At 38.9% G+C, this 12,142-nt stretch overlaps 1 protein-coding gene across 1 annotated transcript; it reads right to left on the bottom strand.

Annotated features, from left to right (window-relative positions):
- Nucleotides 1-1,318: 1,318 nt before the first annotated feature.
- On the bottom strand, nucleotides 1,319-11,450 carry CRISP2 (cysteine rich secretory protein 2). The gene is made up of 8 exons (XM_056343054.1): nucleotides 11,371-11,450; nucleotides 7,748-7,809; nucleotides 5,987-6,115; nucleotides 4,627-4,717; nucleotides 3,944-4,089; nucleotides 3,292-3,386; nucleotides 2,493-2,581; nucleotides 1,319-1,824 (listed from the first exon to the last, which is right to left on the bottom strand). The coding sequence occupies exons 2-8, from the start codon at nucleotides 7,805-7,807 to the stop codon at nucleotides 1,700-1,702; spliced, it is 735 nt and encodes a 244-aa protein (XP_056199029.1). The 5' UTR covers nucleotides 7,808-7,809; nucleotides 11,371-11,450; the 3' UTR covers nucleotides 1,319-1,699.
- Between the last annotated feature and the right edge of the window lie 692 nt (nucleotides 11,451-12,142).

Genomic DNA, 12,142 nt, shown 5'->3' with positions numbered 1-12,142 from the left:
TGGTATGGATCAGTCCTGCTCAGGGCTGGTAAATGTGATTCAATTCCCATGGAGACCAGCACTCATCTTGAGGAGCAGCTGAAGGTCTGGTAGGACACCTGAGCGCGTGGCACCAGGATGGGAAAACTGTCAGGAGGAAGGTTAGTGCGAAGGAGTTTCTCTGTTCAGTGAGAAGCTGCTGTTCCAGATATTTGTTCATTTTTTAGCATCAATCAGGGTTTATAAACCGTAAGCAAGGAGCTTCTATTTCCTTTGTATCTACCTTTTCATGAAAGCTCGAAATATAAAGGTCAAAGCTATAAGATGATTCTCCAATACAGTTTTATCATTGCAATAATATTGTCAGTGTCTAAAAAGGTATGACTGTGATAATGCCCCTTGCTAAATGTGTCAGAAAGTTTCTCCAAGTAACCAGTGCCACTGACAGGTAACAAATATATGTCCTCAGTTGTGGGTCAATAGACGTACACAGCCGTTTGAAGTCATGTCCTGCATGGCAAAGGGCCTGGAAAGATGAAATGAAAAACTGAAGGAAATGCATCGTTAGAAGCAATACACGAACTAAGGGGACACTAGCAGATCCATAAACATCTTCCTGGGCAGGAGCTGGTGGCCTGCCTGCAAGCAGGGGCGGGAGAAGGCACACCTGAGGCCCTCAGCTGAACTTAATCCTCTTGGAGACACCTCAAGGCATGCACTGGTAGGAACTGGCACTAAGGTGGCTGCTGGGAAGTTCTGGAGAAAATCAGGTATTTTGATGGGGATTTGGGGGGGACTTGGATCTCTTGCCTTTTTTTTTTTCTCCTTTTTTTCCCTTTGTTTTTTCGTTTTTTCTTTTTTTCTCCTTTTCTCCTTTTTTTTTTTTTTTTTTTTTTCTTTTTATGGTAGCATATTTTTTCAGCATGCTGCAATAGGAATTCCAAACAAGTGTGTGGCAAACTTACTCAGAGATGATGGGAAGGGATATATATATACTATACCTCTTTCTTTATATAAATGCTTTTAAAAAGCTTCATATTTCTTGACTGTTGGTGCCATATGAAAAAAAAATATATAATTTATCACCTGCAGACACAGATGTGACAGAAACTTTGTGTTTAGGCCACAGAGTAAAAGCTGGCAGATTCAACTTGTGCCTCTTATTTTGGCTGTACAAAAAGATGCATCGCTTTTTGCTTTGACTTTATTTTTCTGTCTCATCCCCACTCACATGAAATATTGAAGAACCTTGAAATAACCATGAGGAATTTTCCAAATGAAAAAACTGAATTACAAATAACTTCAGTGAAAAGCTCTGTTTGTGAACCAGTGGTAAATCATGTATTTATTTAGCAGAAACATATTCCATTGATAAAGAAAAGGTAACAGAGGAAAGTTAAGTGGCATTTAACATAATCTGAAAAAAAAGTGAAGCATTTGCAAAGTGTGTTTCCCATTAAAAATAAATGAATCGGTGGAAGATCTACTGCAAGGAAAACCACAAGGGCAGGCATCAGTAGCTGAAGCATGATTTCTGTAAAGTCTAAAATAACATCGGAGGTTATTTTGAGCTACTAGACTTATTTAGGACTGAAGTAATGGTGAGATTTCAGAAAAAAAATCTGAGTCAATCTGGACACTCAGAGTGAATACCCTTCACAGTGAGTTCTGCTCTTTCCTAATAAGTCTCACAGCAGCTGTAATGACACTCACCAGGTCACTATATGATTTCAGTGGTGCATTTACAGGTAGCAGGACACTTCTTCATCAGTGAATTGCTACAGGTAAGCAAAGTTTTCAGTTCTCTGCAGTTTTCGAAGGAGTCTTTATACTTGCAAGGATTGGCTAAAATACAAAAGATAGAAACAAAACCAATGGAATATCAATTGAAAACCAGGTCCTGGTCTGATACTTCTGTATTTTCCAAAAGTTCCAAATTTTCATGTCTGTATAGTCCTCGTACTTTTGCTCTGCTGTTAAAATTGCTTGAATATTATGGAAAAGGGAATGCAGGGAGAAAGGTGATATCTCACAGTTCTCATCTGTTTGCATGCTTCAACTTGCTCCACATGGAAGTCTGCAGAACCCAGGGGGCCATGCAGATATTCATGTACCTGCATATATGTGAAGCCTATCAATGTGTTTGTGCCCTTAGATACAGATGTATGTCAAGACACCTTGTTTGGAGCTTTCTGGAAGAGGACAGTGGAAGATTGATGGTGATAATGCACCTATTGGTCAGCAGCAACACAGTTTAGTGTTAGCACAGCATAGCTGAGGTTGGCAGGGACCTCTGGAGGTCATCTGGTCCAACCCCACTGCTCAAGATTGTGCCTGTTCTGGTGGGATGTTTAACCACTGTTATTTGTGGAGGGGGAATGAAAGCGGCAGCTCTAGGATTTTTTGTCCTGATTAGCAAGAAGAAACTATACAAAAAGTAAAGTGCTACATAAGAACAACATTATTATCTAAGGTAATGCAAGGTTTGTTGTAAGGAGAAGACATTCACTTACTGCAAAGCCCTTTGTCACAGTGACCGGGACAGTCAGCACATTTTGGTCCGCTCTTGTAAGGTGTAGCTATTTGCATTACATTATTTCCTCTGAAATTTGAAAAAAAAACAGAACAAAACAAGATCAAAGCACAGCTCTAAGCCATTAGCAGGAGTTTATGATATTTATCACAACAGAAGGCATCAGGAATTTTTTTGGATAAAATAATTTTCATAGACAGTTATGTTTTAGTATCAGATATTCATTGAATGCAATAATTTTGATTTTAAAGAATGAGGGACATTAAGGGACAATGAGTTTTAGAGAAAGATGATTAATTGATTATTTGCATTTGTATAGCATTATCATTAACAAAAATCTTATGTTCTACCTAGTTCTGCTTTTCTAATGGCTTTCAAGTGATTGTGGCTTATAAGGAAATAACCTCAGCAGATGCCCTCTGCCTTTCAGACGTGCTCTTTGCCTCTGTGAATATTCATTTGCTGTTGGCTTTCACTTTGCATCTGACTTTCTTGCTTGTGGTCAACGTTACAGGATAATTTGTGCATGATGCCTGATTCTGACAGGGATAGATCTTTGTTGTTAAAATTTCCCTAGTATCTGGTTCAATGTGAAAATAACATAAATATTACTATTTAACCTGATGTCAAACCCACAATTCACATCAGTATTTTCAAAATTATAATGGTTAAAATGAACTGTAATAATTTTATCCTACACATGACCAATGGACTATAGAAATTTTTGGAAACATATCCATAGTTATCTCATCTTAAATAAGTAAAAAGTCAGTACGTACGCAGGACAGTATTGGCAAACATAGAAGTATTTGAGCTCGCTCCTAGGACAGTAGGCAACTGCACATCCAACCTGGTAACTGTTATACCAGATTAGCTGTAGAATAAAAAAGAAACATTATTTTAGAGTCGTGTTTTATTGAATTCTCATCAAAGACCTCACCAGATAACAGAACCAGAACATTTTTGGTTTTTCTGTTTAGCTTTTAAGTTTACAGCTTACCTGTCAGAAGAAGTAAATAGAAAAATAAGTTAACTGTGTCCTACAGTTTCCTATGGTTTTGAACACAGCTTCTGGCAGGACACTAAAGTTTAATTTCAAATATTTTTGCTTTTACATTTCTTAATCAGCTATTTCAATCCCTATATAGAAAATATTTATTTCGAAATTGAAGGTATTGATTATTATTTTTTTTTTTTTGGTACAGAATAATATTTGTCTTCTGGACAGCTCTTCCAAAATACTGGTTCCATTGTCTTAGAATTAAATGAAAAAGAGTTTTAATTTATCATTCATCTTTGGATCAGAGTGTGAATGATAGATAATGGTTTGATGACAATGATCATTTTTTTCTAATGATAAATATCTCCCAGCTCCCTTAAATGTACTCCTGTAATTCTAGTGTATCATTGCAGTCTTTCAAATCTCCATACCTGAGTATAGCTCCCAATATTGGCATTTTTCTTGATTGCTCCAAGTCCATACTTGAAATTGGAGGACTGACTGTGCCAGGCTTGAATTACTTCAGCCCATGTTTTTAGGTAAGATGACAGCAGTATATTCTCACCACAGGTGACACCTAAGTAGAAGTAAGTTTATTTTATGACTTAGGAGAGAAGCAAGCTATAGGGTGGGAGGTAGGACATAAGGGTTGTAGCTACATCCTAAAAAATATCTCTATGATGCCACCCTATTTGCCCCGTGATTTTAAGAAGAGGATAGTACACTTGATCCTGTGAAAGCTGCAGGAAATCTTACTCTGGTTTTGGTGAGCTTTCAGTGACAGGTATTTGACTACAAAATGTTACACAAAAGTATCTGTACTTAGTCATACCAACAGCCATCTACTGTGCTGTCTTGTCTCCAGCAGAAGCCAAAAGTGGACGCTTCAAGAAAGGTACAAATATAGGGCAAGCACACAGTACCTCTCTCTGTCAAGTTCCAACAATTTGTCTGTAAGAGTATTTATCTGACAAAGATGATGGTTTTGTGTTTAATAATCCTAAAAAGATATTCCACAACAGATTAAGAGTTATCCTCATTTCTAGTTCGCCTGCACAGGAGTCGTGTAAATTAGCATTAACCCATCAGCTTAGGCTCCATACTTCTCACGCACCATTAATGACTCTCTGATTGCTTGGACTCACTTCCATCCCACACTTATTTGCCCATTTCTTCGCGTTTTTGGCAGCTTTCTCACTCCACACCTGAAAGACACGAAGGAAGAAGTACCCAGGTCACAGACAGCTAACGCAGCCCACCAGGGGGAAAAACAATAGGGTGCAATTTAGGAATTTTGTGTGCTGAATTCTCCTGAGGTCCTCAACAGAAAGCAGAGGAGTCATGCCAGTTTACACTACTGGGACATGGGGAACACATTTCTTCAGCTCTTAAAAATTGCAGGGCGGGTTATTCTGTACGCTATCACACAGGTCTGATCTCTAGGTGGCCCTGATTAATAGGAATTTTATAACATACTGTTGCTTATTTTGGCTTTGTGTCTGCATTAACGTTGCAGGGTGCAGTGCGCGGAATGATATAAAACTGATTTTCAGCTCAGCTGCAGCTAAGGTGTAGTGACAGACACCAGCTGGACTTTGAACCTGGGGAATGTTTGCAAGTCTCACCATACAGGCTTAGCCATAAATCACTGACCAGCTCATCTGCTCGTGGGATAGGGATAACAAAGAATATCAGGGGTGACAGGGATGGGAGCAGTGATGGGTGATGCAAACTCAGCTGAGGATAAATGGCTGTGTAGATCTAGGTAATTTTTTACTCCCCTTGACCGAGGCATGCTGTTGCTCCTGCTCCACCTTCCCTTCATCCAGGGTGGGTGGTTTTCTTCTAAGGGATCTGCTTATCCCACAGACTAGACTCTTAGCCATTGCCTGAGAGCTGCCGCTGCATTTTGTACCTTTTCCCCGTTTAAAATGCTTTCCCTGAAAAGGTGCTTTTTTGCAACGAACAAAGGCAAGGCAAGAACTCGTGATTCACTGTGCAGGCTATGTTAACATATGCCTGACAGTAATAAAGAGATGTGGTTGAGGCAAACCTGTGTTTATTGTTCCTGCAGACAAATAACCCTGAGCATGGAGCAGTTCCTACGTTGCTTAGTTGAGTTTTTCTAAGTGGAGAAACTAAGACATGTAGGTTAGGGGAGAGGCTTCGAAAAGCACTTGTGGCCTGTCCTGAGACCTCTGCAATAATTTAAAATTATTATTAAATATATATATTATTTTAAAAAAAATCTGCAAAAATAATGGAAAAAACCTAGTAATTGCAGTATCAAGGTGTGTAAAATTAAGCATGAAGCCTGCAGAAACAAAGGGAGAAATTCTTGATTTCTTCACCTCAGTCCCAGAGCACCTTTCCTGCCCTCTCTGCTCACCAAGAGTGGGTTGTTTAGAAGGCTACAGGCTTCTGCTGATGATGTGGAAAGTGGGCTAGTTGCCTAGTTGCAATGCATAGCTTACCATCTTCAACATGTTGCTGGCAGTGGGAATTACAGATCTCCGTATTTCATTGTGTTGGTCAAGGATCTCTTTTTGGTTATGAGACTTAAAATGAGGAGACAAGATGTCTTCTTGTTTATACTGAAAACCCTGGGGGGGGAAGAAAATCAGACAGTGAAGGTTCCAGTTAGCAGAAGTTTAATAAACAGGATAAATTATGAACTTCTTGTCAAAATAAAGCTTCTTGGAAATTCCCAACTTTCCTTTACTGGTTCTTCTATTCTCACAATTGCTGATTTTTCTTTTTTCCGTCCTGGATTTGAACTGCACTTTTCATTAGGAGGCATGATCCTAAACAAAATGTGTGGATAGGAATTCTACCTCATAGAAGTCTCCACATCAAACATGGAGAAAGTTTAGCTCTAAAACAAAACCTCAAGACCTAGAACCAAACTCAAGACCGGCTTTGACCTTGTGTGTGCAAAAAACTCCCTAGCCCTTGTCAGTTGTAAGCTTTGGAAATATGTGAAGCTGGATCAGAGCTTAGGACTGTTTGCACACCATCTTCTGAAATACCTAAGGTCAAGAAAACAATGATTTAGACTGTCTCTTACATAGTGAATCCTTGCAGAGAAAAAGTTGCAATGATTATATTGGAGTTTTCAGCCTAAAACTCCCGCAGGAAAAGATTCTTCCCACTTAAAGTCTAAAAATGAGACATCCCAACCAAATTTGGACACCTTCACTTTGTTTGTCATTACTGAAAAGGGCAGAGGTAGCTCTTCCCACAAAATCTGAACTCTTTTTTTAGGACTGGAGGAACCATTGTCTACAAGTACATCTTTCTCCATCCTTTGTAGGGAGACTCTGGCAGAGACCTGGACAGCTAATACTTTGATGCTTAAGTCAGTGAGGTGAGTCCTGCCATTGTTGTGCTGGTCTCTTTTCTAGACACTGGTTCATCTTATTTAATTTTAGATATGTATACCATAGGTGTAAATATCTAAAAATTACCTCAGTTTGCCTTTGTGGCCAATAAGAAGAGCACAGAATGAGAGAGACTGAGTTCTGAAATATCCGAGTAATATGAATGACTCCCACTGTATGCCTTCAGAGCTCAGTTCTGGGTTTTAAAGACTGTAGTCAGTGGCTCCAAATGGCACCTAGTGCCACTTGAAATGCCCAGAAAGTCGTCCCTTGCCTCAGGCTGTTGCTCCAGAATGGTATAGGTGACTTACAGCTGCACGTGATGGCTCGGATACTCAGGAGAGTCCCAAGCTGCACTAAGACACTTCTGTGCGGGCAGCTGAACCTCCCCCCAGAGGCGTCGTACACCTTGTTTAACTTAAGACAATTACAGTGGTAGAAATAACACCTCAGCCAGATATTTTAGGCTGCTGCTATACTCAGATAAAAGAAACAAGCGACTTAGGACATAGCTCACCTGAGATTTATTGAAGAAAAAGACAATTGGCATAACTGAAGTACTTATTTCTTTTTATTCTTCAATAAGCAGATCTCAATAAATAGCTCACACACAAGTGCCTGCACAGTAGATATCTACATCTTACAGGATTAATCCTTTTTAAGGAGAGGTGAAGACTAGATTCCTGATACTTAACTATTTCAAAATAGCTTCAGTTCATACTTTTTGAGAAAATGTATTTTTAAAATGAGTCATGTGAAAAGAAGAATATTTTGATAGGCAGAGGAAATAATACAAAAATCTATGAAAAACGCTGTGCTCAGATATAGCTCTTTTGCATAAACGAATGCTCCTACCTGTCCATCAGACTGGTGTAGCAAAGCAGCCAGGAGAATGATTGCAGTTAGTAGACTCATTTCTACAGAGAAAAAAACAAACCCCCAAATCCGTTAATCTCTGTTGCATAAAGTTTGTGTTGTAATGTGGTATGTGAGCAAGATACAAAACTGTTGCAATTCAAGCCTGACACATAGATTATTTTAGTTGATACCTAGTACAGTGGGATGTGCCAAAACTGTGCAAATGAGTGTATGATGGTGCATGGGCACTGCTGAAACAGAGAGAAGACCACCTTGCATGGAAGCAGGGACCATAAGTAGCATATAATTGCATGTTTCTTGTAAGAGATGGATCAACCTCCTTTTAACTTCTTTATTCAAGATATCTTGAATTTGCAGCATTCCCTTCGTCTTTGTCTCCTTATGTAAATAAAAGCCCATTAATTTGTTCGGTAGGGTCACATTAGTGTCCTGCTCAAGCAAGCATCACCTGTATTGGGAAGCTATTTTGGAACACACAAAACAGTTGTCTCCATTTCTTTCCTGCTCCCTGTTTCCTCATTAAATCAGCATCATAATGGCTCAAGCAAATGGTGATGATCACCTTCAAGTTACACCTGACACACAGACATAAACCAAACCTTCAGGAAATAATGTTGGCTATTGCCTTCTGGCTACTGAGACACCTTATAGAAGCAAATACCACAGTATGTACACAGAGAATCTGAAACCCACTTATATTAATGGGATAATTTTTCTGTGTGTCAGAAAAAGCAAAGGTTATATATCTTTGCATTACTGAGGATATACAGGAAATCATGTCTTTTTGGTTGGTAAAGAATAAAGATGTGACAAAATGCAGAGAAAAGGGAACTTTGAGCTCAACAGGCTACTTTAAAAGAAGCTGAAGCAAGCAAGGAAAATAGACATAACAAAAATCGTCAAACATAATAAACCTTAGAGCTGGCTTCTGAGAAAAATCCACAGTGTGAGCAGTGCAGGTCAGTGGTAGAGGTCTTGGCAATGCTGCTGGATAGGAAAACTACTGGGATAACACCTGTTAAAACCATAAATATACAATGAAAATACAACCAATCCACCAATCCATCTCTGCTAAGTGAATAAATAAACATTTTGACGTTAGGTGAGAAGAATGAGCTAAGAAAGACTGCAGAGAGCGTTTCCTTCCAGCAGGAGCTCAAGGATGGATTCACACCTCAAAGAATTTACAGCAAGTTACCAGCGTCCTGGAAAAACAACTTACATTTCATTCCCTTTCCACTGGGTAGAACGAATATTTCTCGTTCCTAGAGCGATGACTTGGAAGAGGTGCCATTTACAGCATTCTTCATACCCCGTTCATTGTTTAACACCTGAAATGGCCTCTAGATTTTTGATCTGATCTCCCTTTTGTTTACATTGCTGAGGTCAGTGGATTTGCTTGCTATCTGGTCCTGTGTGAATGAGTCAGCCTACATCTGCGTGTCAGAAATTGCTGCTTATTATAAGGAAAATAATGATAATACTAATACCGATGGCAGTTCAGAAAGTGTTACCTTTCTTCTTAGATGCTTTGGTGTGACTCATTTGCAAATAGTGCAGCAGCTCTAATACTTTCATCTTTATGAGGAGCAAGTTCTATACATGGTGGTCTCTAATTGGGCACAAGCAGGTCCGTTTATAACCCTCGTTTGGAGCTAAATTTCCAACCAAATTCAAGCCTGGACAGAAGGCCTGGGAAAGGCCTGCCAGAATACTGGAAAATATGAAGTTTTTCCAACATCTTCCTTTGCTGGTGAGACCCCTTTTATGTTCATTTTATGCATATTTCACACTGGTTTGCAGTAGGAGTATTCCAACATATATGTTACAGTGTGTAATGTCATGGGAAAGGGCTTGCTGTAGCAAGCCTCTTACCAGCATTTATCTTCGAGGGTAGGAGTGATTTCCTCTGAATTTAGATGCTGATAACTATAGGCATAGTTAGAAACATTAATCATTTTTACAACACAGGCTAGACTTGCCACTAAGATTGGAGGTCAATCAGCCAAAGAACATTAATGTACCATGTGACTTTTAGACCCAGGTGAAAGATCTTAGGGCTAATATTCAGAGCAGAGTGTTCATGAACAAATATAAGGCATGAGTCCACTTAGCAGATCAAGCCACTGTTGGAACAAGGTAAGTTCTTTACTTAGATGCTCAGCTATGCAGAGTTTCAACCTACCTCTAAGGAAATTAAACCAAAGAAGAAAAATGAAAACACTATTGTCTCTTCACTTGTGTGGTAGCAAGGCGAGATTAAGTTGGCTGAGTTCAGACCAAAAGGTCTACTGCTGAGTTATTCTGTGCCACATGCTGTAGTCTTTCATGAGCTCACAAGGTGAGGAGCTTGGTGTATTCGTACCCAAACTGACACTAAGAAAAACGGTAGCACAGCACCACCACGCAGAGATGTAGGTTTGAATCCAATGGGCTTCACAGTTACATCATGATGGCATTGTGCCTGGACTAACAACTCTTTAACTCAGGAGGTCTGTCCAGCCCATGTACGCACCAAAAGAATGTGATCTGATGACTATGATGCTCCTGGTACTAGGTTGCAGCTAGACTGGTAATTTATTTCAGTGCTGTATTCCATTGCATATTATAAATCAACAAGACATATTCTATCACACCAAAGACTTCATGTCATTCAAATATTGAGTCTTTAGTTTGTTTTCCCATAAAGGAATAAAGAAATAGAAGAAAGCTTTTAGGTAGGTCTGCTTGAAAATTGGACATTTCATGCAAATTTGATTGGATGTAAAAAAAATAGAATAAAATCTATGGTTAAAAATCTAGAAACAATGTTCTATTAAAAAGATACAGTCCAGGATTTTCATGTTTAGTATTTGTACTTCACTCTTCAGTAGAGCTTTTTTCCTACCAGCTGGTAAAGCTCTCAGGGCATAGCAGGTTTGAAAGTTTGTAAGAGTGGGAGTATTTGTCTTGATATTTATATTTATCTTACTCTTTGATATAACTTTTTGCTACCTTCTCTGAATTTACATTTTTAACTTTCATTTTATATATAAAAAAATCACTCTGCATTAAGAAAATGCAATCAACTTACTGCAAGCTATAAGATATAGTAGACATTTTGATAGCATGTGTACGTGAAAACTTGGACAGATAGTTAGCATTTCTAGATGAAAAATTCTTAGTTCAGCTGTACTAGTATATCCCAACAGTCAAGTGAAATAAATTCAACATAAAAATAATAAAAATGACCTTAGAAAAGCATTTCCCATGATTGGCCACCCTCTGCAAAATGGATCAATTTCCATTCACGTTTGAAGAATGGAGCAAGTGAGTCAAAGTGTTACCTTCTAATCTAAAGAAATATGGGAATTAGACTTCACTGAAGCTGTTTCTCACCCACACAGGCGGGAGGTGTGTTTTCTAAGCAGAAGATACAATTTATTTTTAAATTCTTCCTCTGGCAGTATTATAAGGAGACATTTTCTTTTAATTATCACATTTGACACAGCTTAAATATTAACTACATCAGCCTTTGTAGCACAGTGCCTAATCAATACTGACCAAGTGACTCTATAGAAGAAATCTTTAATACTGAAATTAAATTCTGCATACATTACCTTTGTCCAGCCAGAATCCTTCTGTATCTTAGAAAGAGTGACCGGAGTGAGGAAGGCTCTCCTCACTCTAGAGCTCTGTGTGTGTGTATACATATATATATATCTATCTATATGTATATGTGTGTGTGTGTGTGTATGTGTTCCCTTCCCTTCCATTGTCAATATTTATTGCCATTAAATGACATCAGCTTTGGGGCTGCACATTTTAGAAGAAAAAAGTTTTCTTAGAGGAACAGGTGACTGAAAATGAACCAATCCAGCTGCACTGTTCTAGTTTTTTTTTTTTGCTTGTATCCAGGGCAAGGAAAGAGAGAAGATAAAAGATCTGTCCTTTTGCAGCACTTTGACTTTGCCAGAACACTTGTAGCCCAATAAGCAAGCTGCAGGGCTGATGTGTTCAACAAACAAACCCTAACGTTTAGGGATGTTTGCTTTGCAATTGTCTTTTCTGGCTGGCAAAAGAGTGGAATAAATATTTTAAAGCAGAGACGTAAGTCAGCAACTCACTTCTTAGCCATGCATGCACAGAATCACCTACACACTGGGCTACACACTTTCTTCCAAGTGGTTCCTAAATGTCTGTTTGCAAAATGAAATTTATATTGCACTAGCTCACCGAGGCCAAAAAGCTTTGGCACTAGGCTTTATTCACTTCATGTGTTACTTAAGAGTAACCTATTTGCAGAATGGCTACAGACGTGTGCATCTTCCCCCTGCAGTGTGAAGACCGTGTGGCATTTGTTTGCTTTTTTGCTTCAGTGCAGCATCACTC

The sequence above is a fragment of the Falco biarmicus genome, chromosome 6 (genome assembly GCF_023638135.1).
Source record: "Falco biarmicus isolate bFalBia1 chromosome 6, bFalBia1.pri, whole genome shotgun sequence".
Taxonomy (NCBI): Eukaryota; Metazoa; Chordata; class Aves; order Falconiformes; family Falconidae; genus Falco; species Falco biarmicus.
Note: the sequence above shows the minus strand (reverse complement) of the source record. Positions and strands in the feature narration are given on the sequence as shown.